This window comes from Tachyglossus aculeatus, chromosome 1 (genome assembly GCF_015852505.1).
Source record: "Tachyglossus aculeatus isolate mTacAcu1 chromosome 1, mTacAcu1.pri, whole genome shotgun sequence".
NCBI lineage: Eukaryota > Metazoa > Chordata > Mammalia > Monotremata > Tachyglossidae > Tachyglossus > Tachyglossus aculeatus.
The window spans coordinates 31,220,206-31,240,091 of NC_052066.1; the positions used below are offsets into that span (position 1 = coordinate 31,220,206).

Sequence of the window (19,886 nt, forward strand, 5' to 3'; positions counted from 1 at the left end):
TGGTGACCCCTGAGGCCCCACTGGGACTGTGGTGACCCCTGAGCCCCTACAGAGACTCTGGTGACCCCTGAGGCCCCACTGAGGCTCTAAAGACCCCCTGAAGCCTTACAGAGACCCTGGTGACCCCTGAGCCCCTACAGAGACTCTGGTGACCCCCTGACTCCCCATTGAGACTCTGGTGGCCCCTGAGGCCCGACAGAGTCACTGGTGACCCCTGAGGCCCTACAGAGACTCTGGTGACCCCCTGAGATGCTACAGAGACTCTGGTGACCCCTGAGCCCCTACAGAGACTCTGGTGACCCCTGAGGCCCCACTGAGGCTCTAAAGACCCCCTGAAGCCTTACAGAGACCCTGGTGACCCCTGAGCCCCTACAGAGACTCTGGTGACCCCCTGACTCCCCATTGAGACTCTGGTGGCCCCTGAGGCCCGACAGAGTCACTGGTGACCCCTGAGGCCCTACAGAGACTCTGGTGACCCCCTGAGATGCTACAGAGACTCTGGTGACCCCTGAGCCCCTACAGAGACTCTGGTGACCCCTGAGGCCCCACTGGGACTGTGGTGACCCCTGAGCCCCTACAGAGATTTTGGTGACCCCTGAGTCCCTACAGAGACTCTGGTGACCCCCTGACTCCCCACTAAGACTCTGGTGGCCCCTGAGGCCCTACAGTTCTGGTGACCCCTGAGGCCCTACAGAGTCACTGGTGACCCCTGAGGCCCTACAGAGACTCTGGTGACCCCTGCGGCCCCACTGAGGCTCTAAAGACCCCCTGAAGCCTTACAGAGACCCTGGTGACCCCTGAGCCCCTACAGAGACTCTGGTGACCCCCTGAGATGCTACAGAGACTCTGGAGACCCCTGAGTCCCCACAGAGACTCTGGTGACCCCTGCCTGAGGCCCTGCTGAGACTCTGGTGACCCCTGAGCCCCTACAGAGACTCTGGTGACCCCTGAGGCCCCACTGAGACTCTAATGACCCCCTGAAGCCCTACAGAGACTCTGGTGACCCCCTGACTCCCCATTGAGACTCTGGTGGCCCCTGAGGCCCGACAGAGTCACTGGTGACCCCTGAGGCCCTACAGAGACTCTGGTGACCCCCTGAGATGCTACAGGGACTCTGGTGACCCCTGAGCCCCTACAGAGACTCTGGTGACCCCCTGAGGCCCCACTGGGACTCTGGTGACCCCTGAGGCCCCCCTGAGACTCTGGTGACCCCTGAGGCCCTACAGAGACTCTGGTGACCCCCTGACTCCCCATTGAGACTCTGGTGGCCCCTGAGGCCCTACAGAGTCACTGGTGACTCCTGAGGCCCTACAGAGACTCTGGTGACCCCTGAGGCCCCTCTGAGACTCTGGAGATCCCTGAGACCCCACTGAGACTCTGGTGACCCCCAGAAGCCCTACAGAGACTCTGGTGACCCCTGAGCCCCTACAGAGACTCTGGTGACCCCTTAGCCCCTACAGAGACTCTGGTGACCCCCTGAGATGCTACAGAGACTCTGGTGACCCCTGAGGCCCTTCAGAGACCCTGGTGACCCCCTGAGATGCTACAGAGACACTGGTGACCCCTGAGACCCTGGTGACCTCCTGGATGCTACAGAGACTCTGGTGACACCTGAGCCCCTACAGGGACTCTGGTGACCCCTCAGGCCCTACAGATGCTCTGGGGACCAAGGCCCCACCGAGATCCTACCCAAACTCCAGGTTCTCCCAAGGCGCCATTGAGATTCTGAGACCTCGGAGACCCCCCACTGAAGCTCAGAGATCTCCAAGACCCTGGAGACCCCCAAGGCGTCACCCAAGTTCCTAGACCACCGAGGCCTGACTGAGGCCCTGGGACCACTGCCCAGCATGGGGTACTTCCCGCCCGCCGTGGTGATCGACAACGGTTCGGGATTCATCAAGTCGGGCATGGCTGGGGTCAGGGCCCCCCGTTTCGTCTACGCCAACATTGCCGGCTGGGGGAGGGGCCAGTTGGGGGCACACACTATGAGGGACCTGTATGTGGGCGAGGAGGCACAGGCCCGGCGGAGCAGCCTCTTCATCAGGTGACCTGGTCCAAGCCCGGTCCGGCCCGGGCCAGAGGGAGGAGGCCGTGGTGGGAAGGGAAGACCAAAGGGGCATGACGGTGGTATTTGTTAAGTGCTTACTAATGTGCCACTCACTGTATTCATTCATTCATGCAGTCGTATGCCCTCCCTCTGCCCATCCGCCAAGCTCGCTCTCTTCCTCCCTTCAAGGCCCTGCTGAGAGCTCACCTCCTCCAGGAGGCCTTCCCACACTCAGCCCCCTCCTTCCTCTCCCCCTCGTCCCCCTCTCCATCCCCCCATCTTACCTCCTTCCCTTCCCCACAGCACCTGTATAAATGTATATATGTTTGTACATATTTATTACTCTATTTATTTTATTTGTACATATCTATTCTATTTTATTTTGTTAGTATGTTTGGTTTTGTTCTCTGTCTCCCCCTTTTAGACTGTGAGCCCACTGTTGGGTAGGGACTGTCTCTATATGTTGCCAATTTGTACTTCCCAAGCGCTTAGTACAGTGCTCTGCACATAGTAAGCGCTCAATAAATACGATTGATGATGATGATGATGATGATTGAGTGCTTACTGTGTGCAAAGCGCTGTACTAAGGACTGGGGTGGATACAAGCAAATCCCTGTCTCACGTGGGGCTCACAATCTCAATCCCCATTTTACAGGTGAGGTAACTGAGGCCCAGACAAGTGAAGTGACTTGCCCAAGGTCACATAGTAGTGGCAGAGGCAGGATTAGAACCCATGATCTTCTGACTCCCAGGATGTACTCTATCCGCTATGCCATGGGCATGGTTGTGGAGAAACGGGGACGCTAAGGAAAGGGGCCAACTAGGGGGAGATGGATAAAAAACTAAAGCGCTTATTAAGTGCTTATTGGGTGCCAAGCACAGGAGTAATATAATGGTGGTACGTAAATGATATTTTAGAGAGGCTGCATGGCCTAGGTGGTAGAGAACAGGCCTGAGAGTCAGGAGGACCTGGGTTCTAATCTTGCCTCCCCCACTTGTCTGCTGCATGTCCTTGGGCAAGTCTTCATACTTCATACTTCTTCATACTTCATTTACCTCATCTTTAAAATGGGGATTAAGACTGAGCACCGTGTAGGGGAGGGACTGTGCCCAACTTGATTTGCTAGTATTTACCCCATCTCTTCATACAGCGTCTAGCTCGTAGTAAGTGCTTAACAAATGCCATTATAATTATTAAGTGCTTATCATGTACAAAGCACAATACAGTGCCCTCAAGAAGATGGAGAAGCAGCATGGCCTAATGGAAAGAGCACAGGCCTAGAAATCGGATGATCTAGGATCTAATTTCAGCTCTGCCACTTCTCTGCTGGGTAACCTTCAGCAAGTCGCTCAACTTCTCTGTCCTTCAGTTTCCTCAATTGTAAAATAAGGTTTCAATGCCTGTTCTCCCTCCTTAGATTATTGGACAAAGACTGAGTGTGACCTGAATAACTTGCATCTACCCCAGTGCTTAGATATACTGTGGCATACAGAGTGACAGTCAGCGCTTAGGACAGTGCTTGGCACAGAGTAAGCGCTTAACAAATACTATAATTATTATATAGTAAGCACTTATATGCTTAAGCCCCTTAAACCTCATTTTGGGCAGGGAATGTGCCTGTTTATTGTTAATAATAATAATAATGGCATTTATTAAGCGCTTACTATGTGCAAAGCACTGTTCTAAGCGCTGGGGAGGTTACAGGGTTATCAGGTTGTCCCACGGAGGGCTCACAGTCTTAATCCCCATTTTACAGTTGAGGGAACTGAGGCCCAGAGAAGTGAAGTGACTCGCCCGAAGTCACACAGCTGACAATTGGCAGAGCCGGGATTTGAACCCATGACCTCTAACTCTCCCAAGTGCTTAGTACAGTGTTCTGTACACATTAAGCGCTCAATAAATACGATTCAATGAATGAAATACCATTATTATTATTATTATTATATCTGACACAGTCCCCGTTCCACATGGGAGTCATGGTCTAAGTGGGAGGGAGAACAGGTTTTTAATCCCCATTTCACAAGTAAGGAAATCGAGGCACAATTTCCACTGTGTCTAAATTCACACAGCGGACGAGTAACAGAGTCACGATCAAAACCCAGGGCTTGTGACTCCCAGCCATGTGTTCTCTCCATTAATTAGGCTGAGATGCTTCTTGATACAAGATAATTTGATTGGACACAATCCCTGTCCCAAAAGGGACACCATCTAAGAAGCCGGGGAGGAGCGTCTATTTTATGAACGGATAAATGGGCATAGAGAGGTGACCAGTCCAGGGCTTCCCACTCTTGTGTTTTTTCTACTAGGCCATGCTGCCAAAAAAAGGAGAAGAAAAGGAAGAAAACTTTTTAAATGATGGGAATTACCTAAACAAGAGCAAAGGGGAACATACGGTCTCGGGGGGGAGACAGACATTATTAAGAATAAATAATTTGTAATATAATCTTTAAATGATATGAACGGGTGGAAACGGAGGGTAGGAAGGATGAGACAAAATTAAGAGAGGAATGATTTTGAAATAATAATAATAATTGTGGTATTTGTTAAGTGCTTACTGTGTGCCAGTCACTGTACTAAGCACTGGGGTGGATGCCAGCAAATTGGGTTAGACGCAATCCCTGTCCCACGTGGTGCTCACGGTCTCAATCCCCATTTTGCAGATGAGGTAACTGAGGCCCAGTGAAGTGAAGTGACGGGCCCAAGGTCACACAGCAGAGAGGAGGCCCTACTGAGAGCTCACCTCCTCCAGGAGGCCTTCCCAGACTGAGCCCCTTCCTTCCTCTTCCCCTCGTCCCCCCTCCATCCCCCATCTTACCTCCTTCCCTTCCCCACAGCACCTGTATATATGTATATATGTTTGTACATATTTATCACTCTATTTATTTAACTTGTACATATCTATTCTATTTATTTTATTTTGTTAGTATGTTTGGTTTTGTTCTCTGTCTCCCCCTTTTAGACTGTGATCCCACTGTTGGGTAGGGACTGTCTCTATATGTTGCCAACTTGTACTTCCCAAGCCCTTAGTACAGTGCTCTGAACACAGTAAGCGCTCAATAAATACGATTGATGATGATGATGGAGGCGGCGGAGGCAGGATTAGAACCTATGACTTTCTGACTCCTACGCCCAGGCTCTATCCACCATGATGATGATAGTGTTCGTTAAGTGCTTACTACATGCCAAGCACTGTTCTAAACGCCGGGGTAGATGCAAGGTAATCAGGTTGTCCCATTTGGGACTCACAGTCGTCATCCCCATTTTACAGATGAGGGAACTGAGGCCCAGAGAAGTGAAGTGACTTGCCCAGAGTCACACAGCCGATCAGTGGCGGAGCCGGGATTAGAACCCACGACCTTTGACTCCCAAACCCGGGCTCTTTCCACTAAAAGCCATGCTGCTTCTCTAAGCAGCGTGAAGCAGCCCGAAATCACTCAGCCTCGGCAACGACCGCTGCTAAAATGACCCTGCGACGGTATCACCGGATTTTGAGGGCTGTTTGAGGTGGGATCTTGGATGGGGGATCTTGGGGAAGCAGCGTGGCTCAGTGGAAAGAGCCCGGGCTTTGGAGTCAGAGGTCATTGGTTCAAATCCCGGCTCCACCCCAAGTCTGCTGTGTGGCCCTGGGCAAGTCACTTAACTTCTCTGAGCCTCAGTTCCCTCATCTGGAAAATGGGGATTAAGACTGTGAGCCCCCCCGTGGGACAACCTGATCACTTTGTAAACTCCCCAGCGCTTAGAACAGTGCACATAGTAAGCGCTTAATAAATGCCATTATTATTATTATTTATGTGGCTAGCGGGCAAGATTCAGAGGTAGGGATCGGGTGGGTGGGCTTTAAAACAAAGGCACGCTCACTGGTCTCTCGCCAACCTTTCAGTTACCCGGTGGAAAGAGGCATCATCACCTCCTGGGAGGAAATGGAGGCCATATGGAGGAACATCTACGGGGAAAATGGGGATTAAGACTGTGAGCCCCCCCCGTGGGACAACCTGATCACTTTGTAAACTCCCCAGTGCACATAGTAAGCGCTTAATAAATGCCATTATTATTATTATTTATGTGGCTAGCGGGCAAGATTCAGAGATAGGGGTTGGGTGGGTGGGCATTAAAACAAAGTCACGCTCACTAGTCTCTCGCCAACCTTTCAGTTACCCGGTGGAAAGAGGCATCATCACCTCCTGGGAGGAAATGGAGGCCATATGGAGGAACATCTACGGGGAAAATGGGGATTAAGACTGTGAGCCCCCCCGTGGGACAACCTGATCACTTTGTAAACTCCCCAGTGCACATAGTAAGCGCTTAATAAATGCCATCATTATTATTATTATTATTTATGTGGCTAGCGGGCAAGATTCAGAGATAGGGGTTGGGTGGGTGGGCATTAAAACAAAGGCACGCTCATTAGTCTCTCGCCAACCTTTCAGTTACCCGGTGGAAAGAGGCATCATCACCTCCTGGGAGGAAATGGAGGCCATATGGAGGAACATCTACGGGGAAAATGGGGATTAAGACTGTGAGCCCCCCCCGTGGGACAACCTGATCACTTTGTAAACTCCCCAGTGCACATAGTAAGCGCTTAATAAATGCCATTATTATTATTATTTATGTGGCTAGCGGGCAAGATTCAGAGATAGGGATTGGGTGGGTGAGCTTTAGAACAAAGGCACGCTCATTAGCCTCTCGCCAACCTTTCAGTTACCCGGTGGAAAGAGGCATCATCACCTCCCGGGAGGAAATGGAGGCCATATGGAGGAACATCTACGGGGAAAATGGGGATTAAGACTGTGAGCCCCCCCCGTGGGACAACCTGATCACTTTGTAAACTCCCCAGTGCACATAGTAAGCGCTTAATAAATGCCATCATTATTATTATTATTATTTATGTGGCTAGCGGGCAAGATTCAGAGATAGGGGTTGGGTGGGTGGGCATTAAAACAAAGGCACGCTCATTAGTCTCTCGCCAACCTTTCAGTTACCCGGTGGAAAGAGGCATCATCACCTCCTGGGAGGAAATGGAGGCCATATGGAGGAACATCTACGGGGAAAATGGGGATTAAGACTGTGAGCCCCCCGCGTGGTACAACCTGATCACTTTGTAAACTCCCCAGTGCACATAGTAAGCGCTTAATATATGCCATTATCATTATCATTTATGTGGTTAGCGGGCAAGATTCAGAGATAGGGGTTGGGTGGGTGGGCTTTAAAACAAAGTCACGCTCACTAGTCTCTCGCCAACCTTTCAGTTACCCGGTGGAAAGAGGCATCATCACCTCCTGGGAGGAAATGGAGGCCATATGGAGGAACATCTACGAGAAAAATCTGAAGGTGGAGGCCAGCGGAAGGCCGGTCCTGCTCACCGAGACGGCCCTCAATCCTCTGGCCAACCGGCAGCGGATGACGGAGCTGTTCTTCGAGACGTTCGGGGTTCCCGCCTTTTACGTCTCCGTCCAGGCCGCGCTGGCCCTCTACGCCTCAGGCCGCACCACGGGCTGCGTGCTGGACTGCGGCGACGGGGTCACCGCCTGCGTCCCCGTCCTCGAGTGCCACTGCCTGCCTCACGCCGTCCTTCGGCTGGAGCTGGCCGGGCGGGACCTCACCGATCACCTCACGAGGCTGCTGACGGAGAGCGGGATCCTCCTGCTCAAAACAGAGGAGAGAAGGATCGTCAGGAACATCAAGGAGACCGGCTGCTACGTGGCCCTGAGCTTGGACCGAGAGGCAGCCAAGAAGGCAACGCGCGCGTACAGGCTGCCCGACGGCAAGGTCATCGAGATCGCGGACCAGCTGTTCCGCTGCCCCGAGAGCCTCTTCTCGCCCTCCGACGTGGGGGTGGAGGCCCCCGGCATCGACGTGCAGTGCTTCGACAGCGTCATGAAGTGTGACACGGAGCTGAGGAGCCCATTGTTCTCCAACGTGATCCTCGCCGGGGGATCGAGCCTCTTTCCCGGGCTGGACCAGCGCCTGTCGAAGGGAATCGGGCGGCTCGTGCCGGCCAACACCGCGGTGCGGGTTTCAGCGCCTCCGCGTAGGGGACTCTCGGCGTGGATGGGGGGGTCCATCCTGGCTTCCCTCTCCGCCTTCCAGGACACCTGGATCACCGCTTCGGAATACAAGGACGTCGGACCCAACGTGGTGCACCAAAGGTGCTTCTGAAGTTGCTGACCGAATAAAACGGTTGGAAAACTCGATTTGGGATGCGCGGGTCTCGAAAGGATTTCATTTGACCTGCCTAGTAAACACGACGCTTCAGACGTGGAAGACCCCTGCTCGGGTTGCATCGATTTATGTGTTTTTTTTTTAAATTGGGAAAAAATGGATGCCCTCTGTCCAGAAATGCGGTAGTCGAGGTGGGATAGAAAAAGCGTTTGGAGCAGTGTGGTAGCAATTTGGATGGAGAGGAAGGGGTGGATTCTGAGGATGTTCAGATTGGTCACATGGGGCTGACAGTCTGAGGAGAAGGGATAGGTAGAATCAACAAAATGTAGTTAATGAATCATCATCATCATCAATCGTATTTATTGAGCGCTTGCTATGTGCAGAGCACTGTACTAAGCGCTTGGGAAGTACAAAATACGTAGGTCAAAGATAGCGTTAACTCTAATAGGGGAAGCAGCGTGGCATCGTGCATAGAGCATGGGCTTGGGAATCAGAAGGTCATGGATTCTAATCCCGGCTCCCCCACTTGTCCGCTGTGTGACCATCGGCAAGTCACTTCACGTCTCTAGGCCTCAGTTATCTCATCTGTAAAACGGCGACTGAGACTATGAGCTCCTTTTAGTCTGTGAGCCCACTGTTGGGGAGGGACTGTCTCTATATGTTGCCAATTTGTACTTCCCAAGCGCTTAGTACAGTGCTCTGCGCATAGTAAGCGCTCAATAAATACGATCGATGATGATGATGATTTGAGACAGGGGCTGTGTCCAGCCCGATTTGTTGGTATCCACCCCAGCGCTTAGTACAATATCTGGCACGTAATAAGTGCTTAACAAATAACATTACTATTATTATAGGCTTATGAGACAGGGAGAGTGGTGATGTCCAAAGTGATGGGAAAGTCTAGGGGAGGAGAGGATTTGGGTAGGAAGATGAGTTCAGTGAATCAACGGTATTTATTGACCACTTACGGTGTTCAAAACACAGTATTAAGCTCTTGTGTGAGTGCAATACTATACAGAGGTTAAACAAGATTGTTGCCCTCAAGAGATCTGCAATCTAGTGAGAGAGGCTGACTTTAAAATCACTTTCAGGTAGGGGAAGGGCAAAGTCTATGGATATGCCGGTGCTGCGGGGCTGGAGTGGGGAGAGATTCCTAATCCTCCTCGACCTTTCGGTCGCCTTCGACACTGTCGACCACCCCCTTCTCCTAGAAACGTTATCCCACCTTGGTTTCGCCGACACTGTCCTGGTTCCCCTCTTATCTCTCTGGTGGTTCATTCTCAGGTTCCTTCACAGACTGTTTCACCTCCTAACCACGGGGGTTCCTCAGGTTCGGTTCTGGATCCCCTTCTATTCTCCATCTACACCCAGTCCCTTGGAGAACTCATCCGCTCCCGTGGCTTCGACTCCCACCTCTACGCGGATGATACCCAAATCTACATCTCCTCCCCGATCTCTCTCCCTCTCTGCAGTCTCACATTTCCTCCTGCCTTCAAGACATCTCTACTTGGATGTCCTCCCGTCACTTCAAGCTTAGCACGTCCAAAACAGAATTCCTCGTCTTCCCTCCCAAATCCTGTCCTCCCCTTGACTTTCCCATCACTGTAAACGGCACCACCACCCTTCCTTTCTCACAAGCCCGTAACCTCGGCGTTATCCTCGACTCCTCTCAACAGCCAATGTGTTGACTGTGAGCCCGCTGTTGGATAGGGACCGTCTCTCTATGTTGCCGACTTGTACTTCCCAAGCGCTTAGTACAGTGCTCTGCACACAGTAAGCGCTCAGTAAATACGATTGAACGAATGTATGAATGAATGAATTGTACGTATTTATTACTCTATTTTACTTGTGCATATTTATTCTATTTATTTGATTTCGTTAACATGTTTTGTTTTGTTGTCTGTCTCCCCCTCCTAGACTGTGAGCCCGCTGTTGGGTAGGGACCGTCTCTCCATGTTGCGCGGCTCAGTGGAAAGAGCCCGGGCTTTGGGGTCAGAGGTCATGGGTTCAAATCCCGGCTCCACCGCTTGCCAGCTGTGTGACTTGGGGCAAGTCACTTCACTTCTCTGGGCCTCAGTTGCCTCACCTGTAGAATGAGGACTAAGACTGGGAGCCCGATGTGGGTCAACCTGATCACCTTGTAACCTCCCCAGCGCTTAGAAAAGTGCTTTGCACAGAGTGAGCGCTTAATAAATGCCATCATTATTATTATTATTCCCAAGTGCTTAGAACAGTGCTTTGCACATAGTGAGCGCTTAATAAATGCCATCATTATTATTATTATTCCCAAGTGCTTAGAACAGTGCTTTGCACATAGTAAGCGCTTAATAAACGCCATCATTATTATTATTATTCCCAAGTGCTTAGAACAGTGCTTTGCACATAGTAAGCGCTTAATAAACGCCATCATTATTATTATTATTCCCAAGTGCTTAGAACAGTGCTTTGCACATAGTAAGCGCTTAATAAATGCCATCATTATTATTATTATTCCCAAGTGCTTAGAACAGTGCTTTGCACATAGTAAGCGCTTAATAAATGCCATCATTATTATTATTATTCCCAAGTGCTTAGAACAGTGCTTTGCACATAGTAAGCGCTTAATAAATGCCATCATTATTATTATTATTCCCAAGTGCTTAGAACAGTGCTTTGCACATAGTAAGCGCTTAATAAACGCCATCATTATTATTATTATTCCCAAGTGCTTAGAACAGTGCTTTGCACATAGTAAGCGCTTAAGAAATGCCATCATTATTATTATTATTATTCCCAAGTGCTTTGTACAGTGCTCTGCACACAGTAAGCGCTCAATAAATACGATTGAATGAATGAATTCAACCCACATAGTCAATCCATCACCAAATCCCGTCGGTCCCACCTTGACAGCATCGCTAAAATCCATCCTTTCTTCTCCATCCAAACTCTACCAAGTTAATACAATCACTCATACTACCCCGCCTGCGTTATTACATCAGCCTCCTTGCTGACCTCCCGGACTTCTGTCTCTCCCTACTCTAGTCCATACTTCGCTCTGCTGCCCGGATCATCTTTCCACAAAAACATTCAGGCCATGTTTCCCCACTCCTCAAGAAACTCCAGCGGTTGCCCATCCACCTCCGCAACAAACAAAAACTCCTCACCGTTGGCTTTAAAGCACTCAATCACTACACCTCGCTACTCTCCTACCACAATCCAGCCCGTGTGCATTGCTCCTGTACCTCAGTCTCGTCTATCTCGCTGCCAACCTCTCGCCCACATCCTTCCTCCTCAAATCCGACAGGCAGTTCCTCTCCCCTGCTTCAAAGCCTTACTGAAGGCCCATCTCCTCCAAGAGGCCTTCCCTGACTAAGCCCCCCTTTCCTCTTCTCCCACTCCCGTCTATCCCACTGGCAGGGACAGATAAGGAGAGTGGACTACCGTGGTGTTTATAAACAGGCACTGTGTGGCAAGTTGAAACTGAGTAATCATCATCATCAATCGTATTTATTGAGCGCTTACTGTGTGCAGAGCACTGTACTAAGCGCTTGGGAATTACAAATTGGCAACATCTAGAGACAGTCCCTACCCAACAGCGGGCTCACAGTCTAAAAGGGGATCAAAGGCAAGGAGTAACAGGAAGCATTGGCAGGACTGTGTCTACCAACTCTGTTACCTTTTTATATTGTACACTCCCAAGTAGTGCTCTGCGCACTGTAAACGCTCAATAAATACCATTGATTGATTGATTTTTTTTTAACGATTCAGAGTCCCATACGATGCTGCACCCAGCTGAAACTTGGGAGAACCAGTGCTCTGCACACAGTAAGCGCTCAATCAATACGATTGATGAAAAGTGATGCAGGTTGGTCAGCGTGATTCAGTAAAAAACAGTAAGAAGCAGTTCTTTTTGAGCCTTTGCGTGGATTGTGACACACAGAGGTTAAAACATAAGCAGTGCTAGGAAACAACAAACACAGTCAGTGCCATTCATTTCATTCATTCAGTCGTCTTTATTGAGCTCTTACTGTGTGCAGAGCACTGCACTAAGCGCTTGGGAAGTCCAAGTTGGCAACATATAGAGATGGTCCCTACCCAACAGTGGGCTCACAATCTGGAAGGGGGAGACGGACAACAAGACAAAACATGTGGTCAGGTGTCAAGACATCAGAACAAACAGCATTAAAGCTAAATTCATTCAATCGTATTTATTGAGCGCTTACTGTGTGCAGAGCACTGTACTAAGCGCTTGGGAAGTACAAGTTGGCAACATAGAGAGACGGTCCCTACCCAACAGTGGGCTCACAGTCTAAATGCACATCATTAACAAAATAAATAGAATAGTAAATATGTACAAGTAAAATAAATAGAGTAATAAATCTGTACAGATATATACAGGTGCTGTGGAGGGGAAGGAGGTAGGGCTGGGGGGGATAGGGAGGAGGTGAGGAAAAAGGGGGCTCAGTGTGGGAAGGCCTCCTGGAGGAGGTGAGCTCTCAGTAGGGCCTTGAAGGGAGGAAGAGAGCGAGCTTGGCGGATGAATGTGTGGAGGGAGGCCATTCCGGGCCAGGGGGAGGACGTGGGCCGGGGGTCGACGGTGGGACGGGCGAGAACGAGGCCCAGTGAGGAGGTGAGTGGCGGAGGAGCGGAGGGTGCGGGCTGGGCAGGAGAAGGACAGAAGGGAGGGGAGGTAGGAGGGGGCCAGGGGATGGATGGACAGCCTGGAAGCCCAGGGGGAGGAGTTTTTCCTTGATGCGTAGGTTGACAGGCAGCCACTGGAGATACAACACGCTTGAGTCTGCACACCCCCAGATCCCAAAGTTGGGTGAGCCTGGCTGGGTGTTGTGCTGGGCTACCCCATCTGGGCTGTAAGCTCCTTGTGGACAGGGAATAATAATAATAATAATAATAATGGCATTTATTCAGCGCTTACTATGTGCAAAGCACTGTTCTAAGCACTGGGGAGGTTACAAGGTGATCAGGTTGTCCTACAGGGGCCTCACAGTCTCTCCCCCTCCTCATCCCCCCCGCCTTACCTCCTTCTCTTCCCCAGAGCACCTGTATATATGTATATATGTTTGTACGCATTTATTACTCTATTGATTTATTTTACTTGTACATATTTACTCTATTTTATTCTGTTAATATGTTTTGTTTTGTTCTCTGTCTCCCCCTTCTAGACTGTGAGCCCACTGTTGGGTAGGGACCGCCTCTATATGTTGCCAACTTGGACTTCCCAAGCGCTTAGTCCAGTGCTCTGCACACAGTAAGCGCTCAATAAATACGATTGAATTGAATGAACCCCCATTTTCCAGATGAGGGGACTGAGGCCCAGAGAAGTGAAGTGACTTGCCCAAAGTCACACAGCTGACAGTTGGCGGAGCCGGGATTTGAACCTGTGACCTCTGACTCCAAAGCCTGGGCTCTTTCCACTGAGCCATGCTGCTTCTCTAATGTGTCTACCAATGGTTGCTTTGTGCTCTCCCAAGCATTTAGTACAGTGCTCTGCGCACAGCAAGTGCTCAATAAGTACCATTGACTGATCGGTGGATTCATTGTAATGTACTTTCAGTCATACAAAAATACACACACACACACACACACACACAAAGGTCAATCAGAGTCCATTCATTCATTCATTCAATCGTATTTATTGAGCGCTTACTGTGTGCAGAGCACTGTGCTAAGCGCTTGGGAAGTACAAGTCGGCAACATATAGAGACGGTCCCTACCCAACAGCGGGCTCACAGTCTAGAAGGGGGAGACAGACAACAAAACAAACCATGTATTCAGTCAATCGTATTTACAGAGCACTTACTGTGTGCAGAGCACTGTACCACGTGCCTGGAAAATACAACTCAGCAATAATATACACCCTACTTGAATTTCTGTTCTTTTGCTCCCGCTATTCCTAAATAATTTCTGCCTGGTGACTGCCCCATTAGAGTGTAAACCCTTTGGGGGTTTTTATTCTGCTCGCCTCATAGCTTAGTTTGGTGCCTCACACAGCCTATATATGTAATAAATACTGTTGCCAATAAATATATATATTTATTGACAGCCTATATATATAAATATGTTGCCAATTTGCACTTCCCAAGCACTTAGTACAGTGCTCTGCACATAGTAAGCGCTCAATAAATACGATTGATGATGATGATGTTGGTTATGATGACTGTCTCCACTGCTGTCTTGCCCTGTGGGACATCTGTACATTCATTCATTCATTCTCAGTGCTCAATAAGTACCATTCATTCTCAATAAGTAGCATTCATTCTCATGCTCAATAAGTACCACTGATTGATCGGTGGATTCATTGTAATGTACTACTTTCAGTCATACAAAAATACACACACACACACACAAAGGTCAATCAGAGTCCATTCATTCATTCATTCGTACTTATTGAGCACTTACTGTGTGCAGAGCACTGTACTAAGCACTTGGAAAGTACAATTCGGCAACAGAAACAATCCAGTCTGTCAGTTAATCGTATTTTTTGAGCACTTACCGTGTGAAGAACATTGTACTAAGCGCTTGGGAGAGTACAATATAACAATGAGCTCATTCCCTGCCCACAATGAGCTTACAGTCTAGAGGAGAAAGCAGACACTTTTTTGCCGACACACGAAGCTCAAAATCTCAAAACTCATCTTCAAGGTCAAACATCTTGAAACTCATCTTCAAAGAACTTATAATAATAATAATGATAATGGCATTTCTTAAGCGCTTACTATGTGCAGAGCACTGTTCTAAGCACTGAGCACTGTTCTAAGCGCTGGGCACTGTTCTAAGCGCCATAATCTTTAATAGATGAGGAACCTCAGGCATAGAGAAATTAAGTGACTCGTCCAAGCCCACTATTTATTTATTTTACTTGTACATATCTATTCTATTTATTTTATTTTGTTAATATGTTTTGTTTTGTTCTCTGCCTCCCCCTTCTAGACTGTGAGCCCACTGTTGGGTAGGGACCGTCTCTATATGTTGCCAACTTGTAATAACAATAATAATAATAATAATTTTGGTATTTGTTAAGCGCTTACTATGTGCAAAGCACTATTCTAAGCGCTGGAGGGGATACAAGGTGATCTGGTTGTCCCACGTGGGGCTCACAATCTTAATCCCCATTTTACAGATGAGGGAACTGAGGCTCAGAGAAGTTAAGTGACTTGCCCGAGGTCACACAGCAGACATGTGGGGGAGCCGGGATTAGAACCCGTGACCTCTGACTCCCAAGCCCGGGCTCTTCCCACTGAGCCACGCTGCTTCTCTTGTACTTCCCAAGTGCTTAGTACAGTGCTCTGCACACAGTTAGTGCTCAATAAATATGATTGATTGATTGATTGGCTGAGCTAGGATTAGAACCCAGGTCCTCTGACTCTCAAATCTATGCTGGTCCCACCGAGTAAGGTCTGCATTTGTCCAGTTTTCAGAATATGGAATGGTTCCGTAACCGGGAGAGTGAGACGGGAAGAGGCTCTGAGGGGGACAGAGTCAAAAGGAGAGTGGTCTCTTAAATGATTGAGCATGGGAGAAGAGCATAATTTAAGTATTTAATAATAATAACGGCATTTGTTAAGCGCTTGCTATGTGCAAAGCACTGTTCTAAGCGCTGGAGGGGGATACAAGGTGATCAGGTTGTCCCACGTGGGGCTCACAGTCTTAAACCCCATTTTACAGATGAGCAGGCACAGAGAAGTTAAGTGACTTGCCCAAGGTCACACAGCAGACGTGTGGCAGAGCCGGGATTAGAACCCATGACCTCTGACTCCCAAGCCTGGGCTCTTTCCACTGAGCCACGCTATTTGTAAATTCTCTTCCCTGCCTGCCCCTTTCCTTTCTCCACGCATCCCACAAACCCGACTTCATCCGGTCTTCTGGCTTGGCTCTCCCCAGCCTCCGTCTTTTTTTTCTTTAAATGGCATTTATTACGCGCTTACTATGTGCAAAGCACTGTTCTAAGCGCTGGGGAGGTTACAAGGGGATCAGGTTGTCCCACATGGGGGGGGCTCACAGTCTTAATCTCCATTTTACAGATCAGGTAACAGGCACAGAGAAGTGAAGTGACTTGCCCTAAGTCACACAGCTGACAATTGTCAGAGCCAGGATTTGAACCCATGACCTCTGACTCCAAAGCCCGGGCTTTCCTCCCTTCAAGGACCTACTGCGAGCTCACCTCCTCCAGGAGGCCTTCCCAGACTGAGCCCCTTCCTTCCTCTCCCCCACGACCCCCTCTCGATGCCCCCCATCTTACCTCCTTCCCTTCCCCACAGCACCTGTATATATGTATATATGGTTGTACATATTTATTACTCTATTTATTTATTTATTTTACTTGTACCCATCTATTCTATTTATTTTATTTTGTTAGTATGTTTGGTTTTGTTCTCTGTCTCCCCCTTCTAGACTGTGAGCCCACTATTGGGTAGGGACTGTCTCTATATGTTGTCAGCTTGTACATCCCAAGCGCTTAGTACAGTGCTCTGCACACAGTAAGCGCTCAATAAATATGATTGATTGATTGATTGATTGATTGATTGATTTTCCATCGAGCCACGCTGCTTGCCCTTTGGAATGAGGCAGGGAGGAGGCCCCTTTCTTCCTCCATGTACCCCACTTTCTAATTCACCTGGGAGGCTGATGCAAGGTGGGATAGGATAAGTTTTTGGATTAATGTGGTAGCAGTTTTGTTGGAGACAAAACTCCTTTAGACTTTTAGACTGTGAGCTGTACTGAGTTGGGTAGGGACTGTCTCTATATGTTGCCAACTTGTACTTCCCAAGCGCTTAGTCCAGTGCTCTGCGCACAGTAAGCGCTCAATAAATACGATTGATTGAGAACAAAGGGCCTGTCTACTTGTTTTGTGTTGTTATCTGTCTCCCCCCTTCTAGATTGTGAGCCTGTTTTTCCTCTCCTCCTCCTCCTCTCCCCATCACCCGCCCTCCCTCTGCCCTGCCCCTTCCCCTCCCCACAGCACTTGTATATATTTATACAAATTTATTACTCTATTTTACTTGTACATATATACTACTCTATTTTATTCATGGTGTGTACAGAGCGGTAATTCTATTTATTCCGATACTATTGACACCTATCTACTTGTTTTTGTTGTCTGTCTTCCCCTTCTAATAACAACGATGGTATTTCTTAAGCGCTTACTATGTGCCAAGCGCTGTTCTAAGCGCTGGGGAGGTTCCAAGGTGATCAGGTTGTCCCACAGTCTTCATCCCCATTTTACAGATGAGGGAACTGAGGCACGGAGAAGTTCAGTGACTTGCCCAGTCACACAGACGAGGCTTAACGGGTGCAGAGCACTGGTCCAAGCGCTCGGCGGGCCCGATTTGTCTGCCCCCGGCCCCATTGCTGCTCAGCGCGTACTGTGTGCAGAGCACTGTACTAAGCGCTTGGGAAGTCCAAGTCGGCAACATCTAGAGACGGTCCCTACCCAACAGCGGGCTCACAGTCTAAAAGGGGGACTCCCCAAGAGTCCCACGGGAGTTCACAGTCTTCATCCCCGTTTTACAGATCAATCCATCAATCAATCAATCGTATTTATTGAGCGCTTACTGTGTGCAGAGCACTGTACTAAGCGCTTGCGAAGTACAAATTGGCAACGTATAGAGACGGTCCCTACCCAACAGCGGGTCACCAAGCGTATTTATTGAGTGCTTACTGTGTGCATTCATTCATTCAGTTGTATTTATTGAGCGCTTACTGTGTGCCGAGCACTGCACTAAGCACTTGGGAAGTACAAGTTCATTCATTCAATCGTATTTATTGAGTGCTTACTGTGTGCAGAGCATTCTACTAATCAATCAATCGTATTTATTGAGCGCTTACTGTGTGCCGAGCACTGCACTAAGCACTTGGGAAGTACAAGTTCATTCATTCAATCGTATTTATTGAGCGCTTACTGTGTGCAGAGCATTGTACTAATCAATCAATCGTATTTATTGAGCGTTTACTGTGTGCAGAGTACTGTACTAAGCGCTTGAGAAGTACAAATTGGCAACGTATAGAGACGGTCCCTACCCAACAGCGGGTCACCAATCGTATTTATTGAGTGTTTACTGTGTGCATTCATTCATTCAGTTGTATTTATTGAGCGCTTACTGTGTGCCGAGCACTGCGCTAAGCACTTGGGAAGTACAAGTTCATTCATTCAATCGTATTTATTGAGTGTTTACTGTGTGCAGAGCATTGTACTAATCAATCAATCGTATTTATTGAGCGCTTACTGTGTGCAGAGCACTGTACTAAGCGCTTGAGAAGTACAAATTGGCAACGTATACAGATGGTCCCTACCCAACAGCGGGTCACCAATCGTATTTATTGAGTGCTTACTGTGTGCATTCATTCATTCATTCAATTGTATTTATTGAGCGCTTACTGTGTGCCGAGCACTGTACTAAGCACTTGGGAAGTACAAGTTCATTCATTCAATCGTATTTATTGAGCGCTTACTGTGTGCCGAGCACTGCACTAAGCACTTGGGAAGTACAAGTTCATTCATTCAATCGTATTTATTGAGTGCTTACTGTGTGCAGAGCATTGTACTAATCAATCGTATTTATTGAGCGTTTACTGTGTGCAGAGTACTGTACTAAGCGCTTGAGAAGTACAAATTGGCAACGTATAGAGACGGTCCCTACCCAACAGCTGGTCACCAATCGTATTGAGTGTTTACTGTGTGCATTCATTCATTCAGTTGTATTTATTGAGCGCTTACTGTGTGCCGAGCACTGCGCTAAGCACTTGGGAAGTACAAGTTCATTCATTCAATCGTATTTATTGAGTGCTTACTGTGTGCAGAGCATTGTACTAATCAATCAATCGTATTTATTGAGCGTTTACTGTGTGCAGAGTACTGTACTAAGCGCTTGAGGAGTACAAATTGGCAACGTATAGAGACGGTCCCTACCCAACAGCGGGTCACCAATCGTATTTATTGAGTGCTTACTGTGTGCCTTCATTCATTCAATCGTATTTATTGAGTGCTTACTGTGTGCAGACCATTGTACTAATCAATCAATCGTATTTATTGAGCGCTTACTGTGTGCAGAGCACTGTACTAAGCGCTTGAGGAGTACAAATTGGCAACATATAGAGACGGTCCCTACCCAACAGCGGGTCACCAAGCGTATTTATTGAGTGCTTACTGTGTGCATTCATTCATTCAGTTGCATTTATTGAGCGCTTACTGTGTGCCGAGCACTGCACTAAGCACTTGGGAAGTACAAGTTCATTCATTCAATCGTATTTATTGAGTGCTTGCTGTGTGCAGAGCATTGATTGTACTAATCAATCAATCGTATTTATTGAGCGCTTACTGTGTGCAGAGCACTGTACTAAGCGCTTGAGGAGTACAAATTGGCAACGTATAGAGACGGTCCCTACCCAACAGCGGGTCACCAATCGTATTTATTGAGTGCTTACTGTGTGCCTTCATTCATTCAATCGTATTTATTGAGCGCTTACTGTGTGCAGAGCACTGCACAAAGCACTTGGGAAGTACAAGTTCATTCATTCATTCGTATTTATTGAGTGCTTACTGCGTGCAGAGCATTGTACTAAGCGCTCGGGAGGTCCAAGTTGGCATCATATAGTTCATTCATTCATTCAATCGTATTTATTGAGTGCTTACTGTGTGCAGAGCATTGTACTAAGCGCTCGGGAGGTCCAAGATGGCAACATATA

The 19,886-nt window shown here is 48.4% G+C and overlaps 1 protein-coding gene across 1 annotated transcript; it reads left to right on the forward strand.

Annotated features, from left to right (window-relative positions):
- Nucleotides 1–370: 370 nt before the first annotated feature.
- On the forward strand, nt 371–8,309 carry ACTRT3 (actin related protein T3). The gene is made up of 2 exons (XM_038747562.1): nt 371–2,044; nt 7,295–8,309. Exons 1-2 carry the CDS (start codon nt 1,848–1,850, stop codon nt 8,202–8,204), a joined length of 1,107 nt encoding a protein of 368 aa, XP_038603490.1. The 5' UTR covers nt 371–1,847; the 3' UTR covers nt 8,205–8,309.
- The last annotated feature ends 11,577 nt before the right edge of the window (nt 8,310–19,886 follow it).